This window comes from Motacilla alba, chromosome 19 (assembly GCF_015832195.1).
Source record: "Motacilla alba alba isolate MOTALB_02 chromosome 19, Motacilla_alba_V1.0_pri, whole genome shotgun sequence".
In the NCBI taxonomy this organism is placed as follows: domain Eukaryota; kingdom Metazoa; phylum Chordata; class Aves; order Passeriformes; family Motacillidae; genus Motacilla; species Motacilla alba.
Genome location: NC_052034.1, coordinates 2,993,460 through 3,005,934, shown reverse-complemented (window position 1 = coordinate 3,005,934; position 12,475 = coordinate 2,993,460). Strand labels below are relative to the sequence as shown.

Genomic DNA, 12,475 nt, shown 5'->3' with positions numbered 1-12,475 from the left:
CAGCCTCTAGTGCTGCTTTGGGGTTGCTGGGGACTTTAATCCAGTGTGAATTCTCAGGGGCTTGGGGGTGGGAGAAGCACTGTAAGACGAGTGTATCTTTACTTTGAAAGCAGACTTGCTGCTGAAGGAAAAGTTTCCAGTTCATTTCACATTTTGATACCTGCTCTGCTCCTGGGGCTGGGCTCGGGGTCATCAGAGCTCTTCGTGGTGGCCGAGCAGGAGGTGGAGGTTTGAAATGGGCTGTGCTGCAGCTGCTGCCAGGTCAGTGACTGCTGTCCTTTGCTCCCTCAGGGCCTGAAGAGGAGTGAGCAGAGCAGCATGTTGGACCTTTTCCGCCTGCGCCTCCCCGCTCCTCCCCCCGGCGGCGACGGCTCCGGCTCGCTCTCGCTGAGCGCTCCCACGCCCGAGCAGGAATCCTCCCGCATCCGCAAGCTGGAGAAACTCATCAAGAAGAGACTCTGAGGGAGCTCCCTGCCTCGGGGCTGGTGGCAGGGAGGGGGAGCAGAGCTCAGGTTGTGATTTACAGCGTGCTGCTGGAACTCCCGTGTGCTGTCCCTCCCAGTCCCTGTGATCTCTCAACCGCCGCACGCTGCGACGCTTTCAGACCAAGGAAGAATCTGAGCAAGGTGTTTGCCCTTAGCTGAGCAGGAGTGAAACCCAGGACATTGCCATGTGATGGAGAAAATAGAGGACCTGGAAGCCAGCAGCTACAGAAACCATTCAGGTGGATTCAGAGGTTGTGATGTACTTGGTGTTGCAGCTTTTACCCTGGCTGAGCTCCTGCTGCGGCACCGAGGGTTTTGCCTCAGTTCTGCAGAGTTGTTTCTCTGATTGATTATTTATTGTGGTGTGGGGGGAACCAACCCCATCACTACCATCAAAACCCCAGCCCTTTAACAGCTGGGATCCAGGCACCTGCAGCTCCACTGGATCGATGAGATGCCCGGGAGGGAACCCCAGGGCAGACTTCTCCTCTGCTCCCAGGGCAGGCATGCACAAAGCACCATGAAACAGCAAGGCAAATCCTTTTAGAACAGGAAGAAAGGGCTGAGTTAATGCCTTCTGCACCCTGGCAAAGCTCCTGCCAGCCCACTGGCAGCCTTGGTTGCTGTTAGAGCTTAAAGGCCAAGCAGGACCTGTGTGGAGCCCTCTCCAGCTGCTTGGTACTTCCCCGGCGTGTGCTGGGCTCACCCTCTGTCCCCAGTGGGAGTTCCCATCCCTCCTGGCCAGCATCCCTCTCTCTCTCCACAAAGAGCCCTTCATGGAGCAAGTGTCGGGCTGCTCCAGCCCCTCATTCTCACTCCAGCTGGTGTGTCCTGAGCAGGGATGTGCCACCTTGGCACCTCTGCTGCCCTGCAGGGAGAGGTGCTGGAAATGTTGGCTCTGTCAGGAGGCTTTCAGCAGCCTCAGGCTTCAAGGCCCTCCTCCTCCTCCTGCTCCTCTGAGCCTCAGCTTGCAGCAGTGCAGGGGGGAGGAGAACCAGCAGTGGAATATTTTGGATAACCCAGTCCCTCTTCCCATGGCCCAGCTCCTGGCTCCCAGGCACAGAGCCAGCGTGGGGCAGGGTTGGGATCAGTGGATGCTTCCCCAAGGAATCTCCATGCACAGAGGCCTCACCTTGTCATTAGCACTGCTGGATTTGTTCCCAAACTCCTCTGTACCCTTTCTGGGAGACTTTGAAGGCATATGCCCAACCATGAGTGCATCCCACGTGGGTGTAGGGCAGATCAACCAGTCGTGCCTGTGTTATTTTACTCAAGCTTCTCTTGCATGTGCAGAAAAGGGAAGTCCTGTACCAGTGTGGCAGGTGAGGAACAGCCACGCTGTCAGATGCCTTCCTGGGAGGGTTGTGCTCCCCACCAGGGCAAGTTTGGGCCTTAGGACTGTATTTATTTAGGGGCTGTACTCACAGGGATTGTAAAAATCACTGCTGCACATCAGGGAGGGAAGGTCAGACTCCAGAAACATGAGCTCCACCCAGAGCTTTGCTGGGATGGGGAGTGAAGAGCAGCAATAACAACACCTGTGGGGAGGGACAGCAGTTTCTCATCACTCCAGTTTTACCAATCTGCTGTTGCCTCATTTGCTTCCTCTCCTGATTCCCTGTTAGGTGACAGAAGAAGGAATGGTTGGAAGCACATTGGGATTCTGAGCAGCCATTCCCCCAGGACAGATTATCTCCAGGTGCATGTGCAGGATGGCTCACGAGGTACCACACTGCAGAGCTGGAGAGGAGTGAACATGGGTTTGCAGAGATTCATTATTCCCATGAGGGGATGAATAATTTATTTTAGATGAATTTTTCTTTGCTTTGTCTAAGGCTAAGTCTCTCACTGAATTATGAATAGCTGAAGACGATGTTGAAGCTATCATCGTGTGTCTTACCCAAAGGCTTCCCCCATTTCATTCTCTGCATTTCATTCTGTAGATAAGAGGAAATAAAAGGAGAAATGAATTTTTAGTTTCAGCCTTTGAAGAATGCTACAGGGCTGAGTGTTTGGAGTTCCACTTTCAGAGAGCAAATCCACAGTTTCCTACTTCTGGTGTAAGAGTTTTGTGCCTCTGGCTCTTGGGTGTTTATTAGATTTGGCAGGTCTCTATTTGTGCATTAGCTCTTTGGAGTTTACAGCTTTGGGGAATAAAGGATGATTATGTGTTTTCTGTACAAAATGCCACTTTTTATGGTTTCAGGCCGGGCTGTAATTCTGGCTGTACGTGGGGTGTGACACTAACGTGAATTAAATGGTTACTGATGCTCCTTGCTGGGTGTTTCTGTATGGCTGCAAATCCCAGTGGCTGGGATGGACCTCACCCAAACTGTGCTGGACCCAGCACTCCCTGCTGTCCATCTGCTCCTGCAGCTCCTCTCTGCCTTTTCCACCTTCTCTGGCAGCATCCACACTCACAGCAGCTCCCTGCAGCGCGTGGGTGGCTCAGTGCTCCCGACCTTGTGCCCCTAAATAATCACATCGTTGCTGCTGTCTGCCACTGCGGGAGCGATTTCCGAGAGATCCTAATTTTTCCTTGGGAATTAATTAAGGGCTAGTGCCTTTTTCCACGCTCTGCATGACGCCGGAGCAGCTCCTTTCGCTCGGAGAATTAATGACTCATTTGCTTTTCTCCTGGCGGTCCTGCCCCCTCCGCCCTTGGGCAGGAGCAGCCGGGCGCTGGGTGTTCCTTTCTTCCCCCAGATTTACAGCCAGCACTCTGAGCATCCAAGTGACGATGTCCAAGCCTCCACGAGCCTCTGCTTGGCTCCACGAGGGCGGTGGCAGCAGGGCTGTAAAAGCTGATGAAACCCATGCAGCTCCAGCCACGTGCTGTCGGCGCTCGTCCCTGCCCTCAGTCCCAGTGCTGGGTGAGCACAGCTCCTCTGTGACACAGCCTGGCACTTCCCATCCTCTGGAAAGAACTTTCCATCGTTTTCAGCTCCTTTTGGTTTGGTTTGGTTCAGATCCTCTCCCAGCAGTGGGGCTGTCGCGTGGCATCGCCTGTGGTTCGGTCGCTGAGTAAGCCGAGCATGCTCGGCCTGGTGGAAAGTCCTTTATGGAAGGAGGATCTTGATAAGAGACTTTTATCTGCCCCATCCTGCCTGTGTGTGGGCAGTTAAAGTGTAAATAATGTGGACAAACAGGCAGGGGAAAATATTTCCAATGCCATCAGGGATGGCGCAGGTTGGTACAGTTTGAGACTTAAAACCAGTCAGACTTTCCGAGGGGGCAGAGTACACGTCCTGAAAAAGCAGAGCCCCTGCACACAGTGACTCAACAGTATTTGAGTTATTGAGCAGTTAAAATTCTGCTGAAACACTTCCTTTTCATCCTAGCAGGCAGATTGGCAAGTCTGGATGTTGGTGCTACAGGAGACCCTCGGGTGGGCTGCAAAGCTCAGAAATGAGAACCTGGAAGGGCACAAAAAAATCACCTTTTGTGTCAAGCCACGCCAGAATGGGAGGGTTTTTTTTGCTGGTAAATAAGGAGCAGAAAGATTTCCAGGAGCTCTGCTTACCCCAGGCAGTGAGATCTCTCTCTCTTGGACCCTGATCCCCATGGGAGTGGCTGTGGGAGCACCCACAGCTCCCAGAGGTGACTGCTGGGATGTGCCACAAGCTCTCCCCTCCTAAATTGCAGTTAGTGGGTTGTTGGCAGCGTGGGTTTTCACCCAGGAGCTGCACAGCAGCTCTGAAATGATGATTGTGTTCATCTGGAAACTGCTCCAGTGCCTTCCAAGGCATCTGATTTCATAAAAGGCTTTTATGGGAGATTTTGGAGCGAGGACTGATCAGTTTTCCTATTGCTTGCAGAGACCAACATCTCTTTTTTGGGGGGGATACACTTAAATTAGAAGGAAGAAAACACCTGTCCAGCACATTTGCTCAGACCCCAAAGATTTCAGTCAAAATTCTTAATGTTCCTTTTCTTTCCATCTGCATTTTTCAGCGAAGACAAACAGCCTCATAGTATTTCTTCAAAGGAATGTAAATTCCTTGAGGAAGTCTCCGGAGTTCCCAGCACCGCATAGCTGCAAACCACAGACGCCTACGGCTGAAAGTTCTGCTCTGCTTTTAATTTTGGGGCAGGGAAGGAATTTTTTTCAGAGGTTTGGGTTCACTTGTGCTGGGCCCATCAGCCCAGACTGCTGCTTTCTGTGCAGGGGAGTGTTGACTTTGGCCGGCTGCAGAGTTGCTTTCCCTCCACGAGAGTATTCCCCCACCAAATCTGATGACATGGCGCAATTATTTCATTAGGATTTTCCAAAAAAGGTTCCCTCACTCTCCTGTAGTGCTACAAAGACCGTTTCCTTCTGTTCTCTTGTTTCGGCTTCGGCAGCTTTGCTTGAAAAATGCAATTAGGGGCAGTAGTGCTGCTGCCTGAGCCTGAATGCTCGGGAGTGGGGAGGGAGAAAGAGCCTGGAGGGAGAATTTGGGGGGCTTAACCCGGCTGCCAAAATCCCTGCTGTTGGGGAAAGCTCCCTGGAGGTGGGGGCAGCCCACCAGGATCTGGCAGCTCTTTCAGTGCTCCCCAAAATCCGTGCTGGCAGCGCATTGGGATGGTGTACTGTGGGTTGGACCGGGATGCGTGGAGGGCAGCTCATGGGGCATGCTTCCACAGAATCCCACAATCATTGAGGTTGGAAAAAACCTCCGAGATCATCGAGTCCAACCCGGGACCCATCCCCACCTTGTCAGCCCCCCCAGAGCGCTGAGTCCGGTCTGCCTTTACCCAGGGACGGTGACACCGCCACCTCGAATTCCGAGCGAGGGGGCAGGACGGGGGTGCGGGAACGGGGTCACCAGGAGGGCAGGAACTGCGGGACAACGGCGAGCGCCGGGAGGACGGGGAGAGCCCGGGGGACGGGGACAGCAGTGGGACACGGGGACACGGGTGGCACACAGGGACATGAGTGGGACACAGGGGCACGGGTGGCACACAGGGACACGGGTGGCACACAGGGACACGGGTGGGACACGGTGACACCGATGGTACACGGGTGGGATACAAGGACACGGGTGGCACACAGGGACGCGGTGACACCGGTGGGACACAGGGACACGGGTGGGACACGGTGACACTGGTGGGACACGGGGACACGGGTGGGATAAAGGGACACGGGTGGGATACGGGGACACGGGTGGCACACAGGGACACGGGTGGGACGCGGTGACCCCGGTGGGACACGGGCCGGGCACGCCCCGCCCCTGTGGCCGCCCCTCCCGGCCCCGCGGCCGCCCCGCCCGCCGCCGCCGCCGCCCGGGCGCAGCCGGCGCGGGGAGCGCAGCGCGGGCAGGGGCCGGGCCGGGGCAGGCACCGGCGGCTCGGCCATGGTGGGGCGGCTCAGCCTGCGGGAGGTGCCCGACCTCCCGGACATGAGGAAGCGGGGCGACTCCGGCCTCGACAGCCCCGACTCCGGGCTGCCCCCCAGCCCCGGCCCGGCCCCGCCGCCCTGGCTGCTCTCCTCGGGCAGCCCCGACCGCGCCGCCGCCAACGGGCTCCCGGAGCCCGAGCCGCCCGCGCCCTCCGCCGCGGTGAGTACCGGCCCCTCCCTGCCCTGCCGGCGCCCTCCGCAGCCTCCGGGACCGCGGCACCGGCAGCCTCCGGGACCCCGCCGCCCGGCCCGGCAGGTGCGGGGCCCCGCGGAGCCGCTGCCCTTCGGAGCCGCCGCGCTGCTCCGCCCGCGACCCCGCGCATCCCGCGGGGAAACGAGGGTGGAAACCGCGTCTGGGAGCGGGGAATGGCTCGGAAGGACCGCCCGCCGTTTCGCCGCGTTGTAGCCGAGCCCTCCGGCCGTTGTCGTGTCCGGGTCTGCACCGGGAGGGAAGGGTCCCGCCGGGAACCGGGGCGGCCGGGGCTTTACACAAAGCCTGGCTGCAAGGGAAGCTCCTCTCCCTCCTGACGGCATCGCGGCACGTCTTTGGAAATCCCTGCGGAAAGTGAGCTCCCGTTATTCGGAGGGACCCGGAGCAGTAACTTTGTCGTGCATAAACCGGTTTCAGTTAATCTGGTTTTTCACCAAATAGTTTTTGGATGTTGAGCTGCTGGTACAAATACTTTGGAAACTGCAGATTTAGAGGGAAAATCCTTTCTCTACAGGCGTGCTGCTATGAAATTGGAAAAGGCCATAGGAAGGAAAGATGCTCACAGCCCCCCAGCCCCTCGATGGTAAACACACGTGCAGAGGTGGCTTCAGAAACACACACACGGGTCGGGTTCCATCCCTTCAGGGCTGCTTTGGTTCCCTCGGGCTGTGGGATTCGGTGTCAGCTCGTGGTGCTGCGTGTCAGGAGAGGAGCGCAGGGACAGGCAATGAATCACCCACTGCTCAGCTCGGCGGGAATGAGTTAATCCTTCCCGACGCTTGGTGTGTGAATTAGGTTGGATTTAATGCCTTCGAACAGGAGCCAGGGCGTAGCTGTGGAGCAGGGAGGTGGCTCACGGCGAGGTGCCCTGTGGTAATTTCGTCTGTGGTCTGTCCGTGGGGGTACGGGATGAATTCAGCAAGGAGGGAGCTCTCAGACACCCCTAATATGTTGGTTATAACTGGAGTGTGGGTTCATGCAGGGAACAGACTACGCTGCACAGAGGGGTTGCATTCCTCTCTCATTTGCCAGAGTGGAAATTAAGCTCCTGAATTGAGCTGCTGAAGTTAGGCCCTTGTCTTCATAAAATGCTCCTGGCCACCTCTAGGATGCTTTAGACCAGTGTGGAGTCAAGCCTAAAGGATGCACCTGTAGCACATCTTGGTCTAGCAGATCCTCCTGCACGTAAATGTGAACCTCAGCAGCTCCATACCAAGGGATAAATTAATCTGTTTTCCTGAGAATGTACTGCGTTGTAACATAAAATGTACAACAGCATGGTAACATAAAACATTTTGCATTTCTTTTGCAGAGTTCCGTGTTCTCCCCCAGCCCCGTTCTCTCCAGCTGCCCTCCAAGATTGTGTCCTTTATCCTTTGGTGAAGGAGTTGAGTTTGACCCTTTACCACCCAAGGAAATAAGGTAAATATTGTGTTATAGTCATCTCGTTGGGAAGGAGTTAGAGGAGTTAGCCTGTAAAGGAGCAGTTAGGCCTTATCAGTGCCTGTGAGTCAAGTTAATTTATTTGCAGAGCCATTGTTCACTGCAGCTGTACATTCCTGGACCTGGACATTTGTACAGGCTAAAGGAGTGTTCAGCCTCTTTTAATCCCACCCATATGGTTGTTTTGTTGGTAATTTTTCCAGGAAGACTTTCTTACATTTTACTCTCCTGCTTTTCCTTCCTTGCGCTGCTCCAAAATGTTGCCCTTCAGCTGATTAACCAGGAGGTAATCATGAGGGAAGACCTTCAAAGATCTTTCTAGGACTGTTTCATTAAGGGAAAGAAATTTTGCTCTTTCAACCTCCTGGTTTTATAATAAGCACTTTCTATCCTAACAGCTGTGGCTGGTTGTGTGAACTAAAAGAAACGGTAACATTCAGAGGAGTGCATAATTCTTTTTTTTAAAATGCACTGCATCACTTCACAGGCTGTGAATTATTCCTTTGAACACCATGATTTGCAGTAATGAGAAAAGAAGGCTCCCAGTTGATGACTGTGCAATTAGAGGGAGGCTGATAAAATCAAATGGAAGCCTAATGCAGGGGAGGGTAGGGAGAATTATGTCCTGGTGTGGGGAAGGAGCCTGTGCTGTGGCTGGAATTGGAAGCAGTTAACTCCTTAGTTAGTGGAAAAGCCAACAGAGTTATCACAGTTTGAAGGAGATTGAAACTTTCTTTTGCAACCCAGGCACAGAGGATTTGGGTGTGCAAACTGGAGTGTTTTCCTGCCAGCTGAATCTTCAGGAGTTTGTCTTCAGAGCGTGCCCCATGCCAGGGGTGATAGCAGAGCACTCCTGCGTGATTCCTGGCAGAGAAAAGCTGAGGAGATAACGTGTGCTTCCCAGCTCAGAGGAGTTGGGATGTTTGTGTGCCAAGCCTAAACGTGGATCAAGGCCTCTGGGTTTGGGAGTTTGCAGGAGGTTTGTACCCTCTCGGAGCTCAGGGCTGAGAGGAAGTTTTGGTAGTGCTGGCAGCTGGGCTAGGCAGTGATAATCCTGGGAATGCTGCTAACATAAGGCTCTTTTCTCATCCTGTAAATGTGTAAGACACCAGCAGATGGTTCTGTGTGAGGTGGGATGAGGAGCCACCCCGGTACGCAGCAGCTCCTCTTCCCCACAAACCCATGAGCAGAGCTCACAAATCCCCTACAGCAACCCATCCTCAGCCCTGCTTCATCCACCTCAGATGTCCCCTGTTTTGCAGGACATCAGTCGTGCTGATGCCAGAATGTATTTGTGCAAATATGAAGCCTTGTCCTTTTACTGTAAAAGTGAAGAATCACTGGCCTGAGACTACACAGAGTTACTCTATAAATGAGGTCAACAATGTTTAAAGTTCCTGCTTCTGTGACTGGAGCTTGTCTCCAACAGAAATGCTCTCCTAGCTACAAGCTACAATTGAGCTGCTGTAGTTAAAACTCTGTAGTGATATTAGAATTACTTCTTCCTCCCTATAATCACTCCTTGGGCCCCTTAGTTTGGGAAGGATGTTGAGACGCTTGAGCACAGCCAGAGGAGGCAACGAGGCTGGAGAGGGGCTGGGAACACAAACCCTATGAGGAATGACTGAGGGAGCTGGGGGTGTTCAGCCTGGGCAAAAGGAGACTTAGAGTGACCTTATAACTCTCTACAACTCCCAGAAAGGTGGCTGAAGTCAGGTGGGGTTGGTCTCTTTCTCCAAGCAGCAGCTGACAGAACGAGAGGATGTAGTCTCAAATATAAGTTGGATATTAGGAAAAAGCTTTTTACAGAAAGTGTGATAAAATACTGGAATGGTCTGCCTGGGGAGGTGGTGGAGCCACCATCCCTGGATGTGTTTAAAACAAGACTGGATGTGGCACTTGGTTTAGTTGAGGTGTTGGAGCTGCGTTGAACTCGATGATGGTGAAGATCTCTTCCAACCCAGTGATCCTGCCTGATGATTCCACAATAAGCACGGGCTGCTCTGTTGCAGGTACACCTCCTCGGTGAGGTACGACTCGGAGAAGCACTTCATCGACGACGTGTACCTGCCCGTGGGGCTGAGCGTGGCCTCGTGCAGCCAGACCATCGTCTGCGTGCCCGGCTGCTCGTGGCGCAGCTACAAGGCCGAGGTGCGCTTCGAGCCGCGCCACAGGCCGCGGCGCTTCACCAGCACCACCATCATCTACCCCAAGCACGCCAAGACTGTCTACACCACCACGCTGGACTACAACTGCCGCAAGGCCGCGCGCAGGTTCCTCTCCAGCGTGGAGCTGGAAACCTCCGAGTGCCTCGGCGCCGACTGCGGCCTGGACGGCTGCTGACCGCGGCCGCCCCTCTCGCTCCGAGCCGCCCCTCACGCACTGTGCTGGCTCCACTTGCTAAAAGCAGGCACAGACCCTCTCTCTCAGCTCTTAACTCCTGCTTCCAAGCGCCACCACGGCCCGAGCGCGGTTTTTCTGTGGGAACGTAACTTAGCGGGGGACTTGGCTCGTCGCCTCCCAAAAGCCGTGAGTTCCCTCCCCTTCCCCGCAGTAATCAGGTGAAAATAACGGGAAGTGATTCCCCAGAGGAAAAGCTGGCAGGTAAGGAGGAGTGTGGGGCAGTGGCTGGCAGGTGGAGATCCATTTGGTGCTTCGTGGTGATGTGCAAAAAGTAAGAGCGGGTCGCTCTCTTGCAGAGGATCCACCAGGTGTGTACACACAGAGCTGTCAGCCATTTCAGTTTAGATCGTGTTTTCTCCAGAAGAGCCATCCCCTGGAAATTGCTGGAAAAGGCTAACAGAGAAAACCCCCGAATTCTGCGTTTAGCACATACAAAAATGTTAACACGTGGCGTTCGCATTTTGTGTGAAGGTGTAAATTGGGAAGAAGAGGGGTTCTGAGCAGAGCGGGAGACCCGCTGCTTCTGCAGCTCCGGGCAGCAGAGACGGGATTGTGTGATTCCAGTTCTTAGGGTGGTGAGGAACCCTTGTTCTGTGTGACACACAAGTGTTTCTGTGCCCTGCAGCAGGGCTTGTGACAGAGAATACCAGGCCAGAAATTATCCCTGTGTTGTTGGATCTTGGTGATGTGGAGGTAGAAAACCACAAGTGCCTTGTTTTTGCCCACACGGGCTGTGTGCACTAAAGGAGCTGTAAACCAAAGCAAGATTCAGGTAAAGTGCTGGACAGAGAGACCCAGAACGGCCAAGGAGGTGCTGGATTGGGTGTGGACACTGTTGTGGTGGGGCTGGGAGGAGGTAAAAGTAGCAAGGGACAGGCAGGTTTGTAGTGCATAACAAAACCCACAGCTGCAGCTCTGCTTCCCAGCTGAGCTTGTCATGGCACAAATCCATGTCCTGGGGATTGGGGATGTCACTGGGATGGGGCAGCCTCTGCCTGTCTGCAGGCTGCTGAAAAAACTCTCCTGAGTGTGTGATGAGTTTGGGGACCAAAGGGAATAGCTTCAGATACTCTGGAAGTCTGTCTGGATGTTACGTGCGTTTGTTTATCGTGTGCCTTGATGAAAATAAGACAGAGAGGTTTCCTTGTTTTCCCAGATTTTTTTTTTTCCCTGTGTTGACAGAGCGTAGTGTGGAGAGCATCTGCTTTGGGGAGCGTGGGTTGTGCTGGTTTTTTGTGCGGTGTAGTCTCTCAGAAACACCTGATAGACCTGTCTTAGCTGGACACGGCTTTTCCACGTAATCCAAAACTCCCCCGAGGTGTGGGTGTGCAACACCAGTCCTGGAGCAGCTTTTGAAGAGGACTTGGCAATGCGCAGCCCCAGGGGTGAGTTTTGTCAGTGGCAGCCTCGGGAGGCTGTTCTTGAGCTGTGCTTAACGTGTGTTTGTGCAAGTGTGATGGATGGTGTGGAAGTGTATCCCAGGGAACTGAAAGGAGCTGGGAGATGAAGAGTGCAGCAGGAAGGAAACCTTGAGTTTGTATGGTTTGGGGCTTTTTTTATTGTTGTTGTTGGGGTTTTTTTTTTTACTTATTTATTAGCTCAGAAAAGAACATCCTTCACCTTTGGTACTTGCCTCAGAGAGGCAGCTCCTAAAACAATCCCAGGATGAGAGAGGACACGGCCGGGCAGGCAGCGCTCCGGAGTTCAGAGTGGCGCGGCGTCACCCTTAAACACTTTGGCCTCAGGCTGCAAGACCGGGGAGATGTGTCTTAAACAGATGATGCAATTCTGCCCTAGCTGTGCCCCAGGATGTCCTTGTGGTGTAACAGAAGGCCCAGCTCACCCCGCAGCCCGTGGGGTTGCACACTCTGCTCGGGGGGTTGCTCCATCCCTCGCTCCCCGCACCTCGCTCCTGCAGCAGCTGCTGCTGGTCACAGGATTCTGGGAGAACACGGACCCTGGGTTGCCCCCACAAATGCTCTCCCAAGGAATCCACTTGGAACACATCTAAGAGGAGGTTGTTTTAAGTTGTAGCCATTAGCTGTTCCTAGTTAGAAGCAAAATAACCCACGAAATACCCCTCACGCTCCGGTTTTAGGATAAAGCACCTGATTTTTATAAAGCAAGCAAACTTAATGTGTACCTCTTAAGAATATTTTAATTGGTAGAGATACCTTTTAAATTATTTATGTTCCAGCATTTGCAAAGCTCTGATTAGCTCTGTGCAAGTGTTCTGGTGTCTGTGATGTTTCCCACCCCCTCCTTCTGATTTTCAATTTGTCTTTTACTTTATTGGTAATAAATGATCTGAAAACCATCCTGCAGGGAAGTCTCTTTATTTCTCATTCAAAGCTTTTCAGTGTTTATTGTGGTAGTTGCTTAGAAATAAATACATAATATTTCCTTCCAATCCCGGCTCCCCTCCTTTCTCTTTTATTTTTGTTTACATATTCTGGGAGGGCGTTTCCTATATAAAACTGTCTATATTAAAAACCAAACCAGCACCAAATGTTGTGGATTTGTCAGTTTAGTAAGACATTGAAAAAGTGCTTT

General features: G+C 53.4%; 2 protein-coding genes across 5 annotated transcripts in view; both read left to right on the top strand.

Annotated features, from left to right (window-relative positions):
- Window positions 1-2,758, top strand: part of VPS53 (VPS53 subunit of GARP complex) — a 63,590-nt gene extending 60,832 nt beyond the window's left edge. The window contains exon 22 of one of the 2 annotated variants that reach the window (XM_038157684.1): window positions 292-2,758. In XM_038157684.1, coding sequence (XP_038013612.1) covers window positions 292-462 — 171 coding nt within the window. In that variant the 3' untranslated portion in view covers window positions 463-2,758. The remainder of the gene's footprint in view (window positions 1-291) is intronic. The other variant, XM_038157685.1, reaches the window with a different exon arrangement.
- A 2,976-nt stretch (window positions 2,759-5,734) lies between these two features.
- On the top strand, window positions 5,735-12,239 carry RFLNB (refilin B). 3 transcript variants are annotated; one of them, XR_005259452.1, is made up of 5 exons: window positions 5,735-6,025; window positions 6,591-6,659; window positions 7,389-7,498; window positions 9,532-11,307; window positions 11,521-12,239. XR_005259452.1 is itself a non-coding variant. In XM_038158292.1 (4 exons), the coding sequence occupies exons 1-4, from the start codon at window positions 5,822-5,824 to the stop codon at window positions 9,860-9,862; spliced, it is 714 nt and encodes a 237-aa protein (XP_038014220.1). In that variant the 5' UTR covers window positions 5,735-5,821; the 3' UTR covers window positions 9,863-12,239. The 3 variants fall into 3 exon arrangements, 2 of the variants coding, with proteins under 2 accessions (XP_038014220.1, XP_038014221.1); XM_038158292.1 differs by having other exon boundaries at window positions 9,532-12,239; XM_038158293.1 differs by lacking the exon at window positions 6,591-6,659 and having other exon boundaries at window positions 9,532-12,239.
- Window positions 12,240-12,475: the final 236 nt, after the last annotated feature.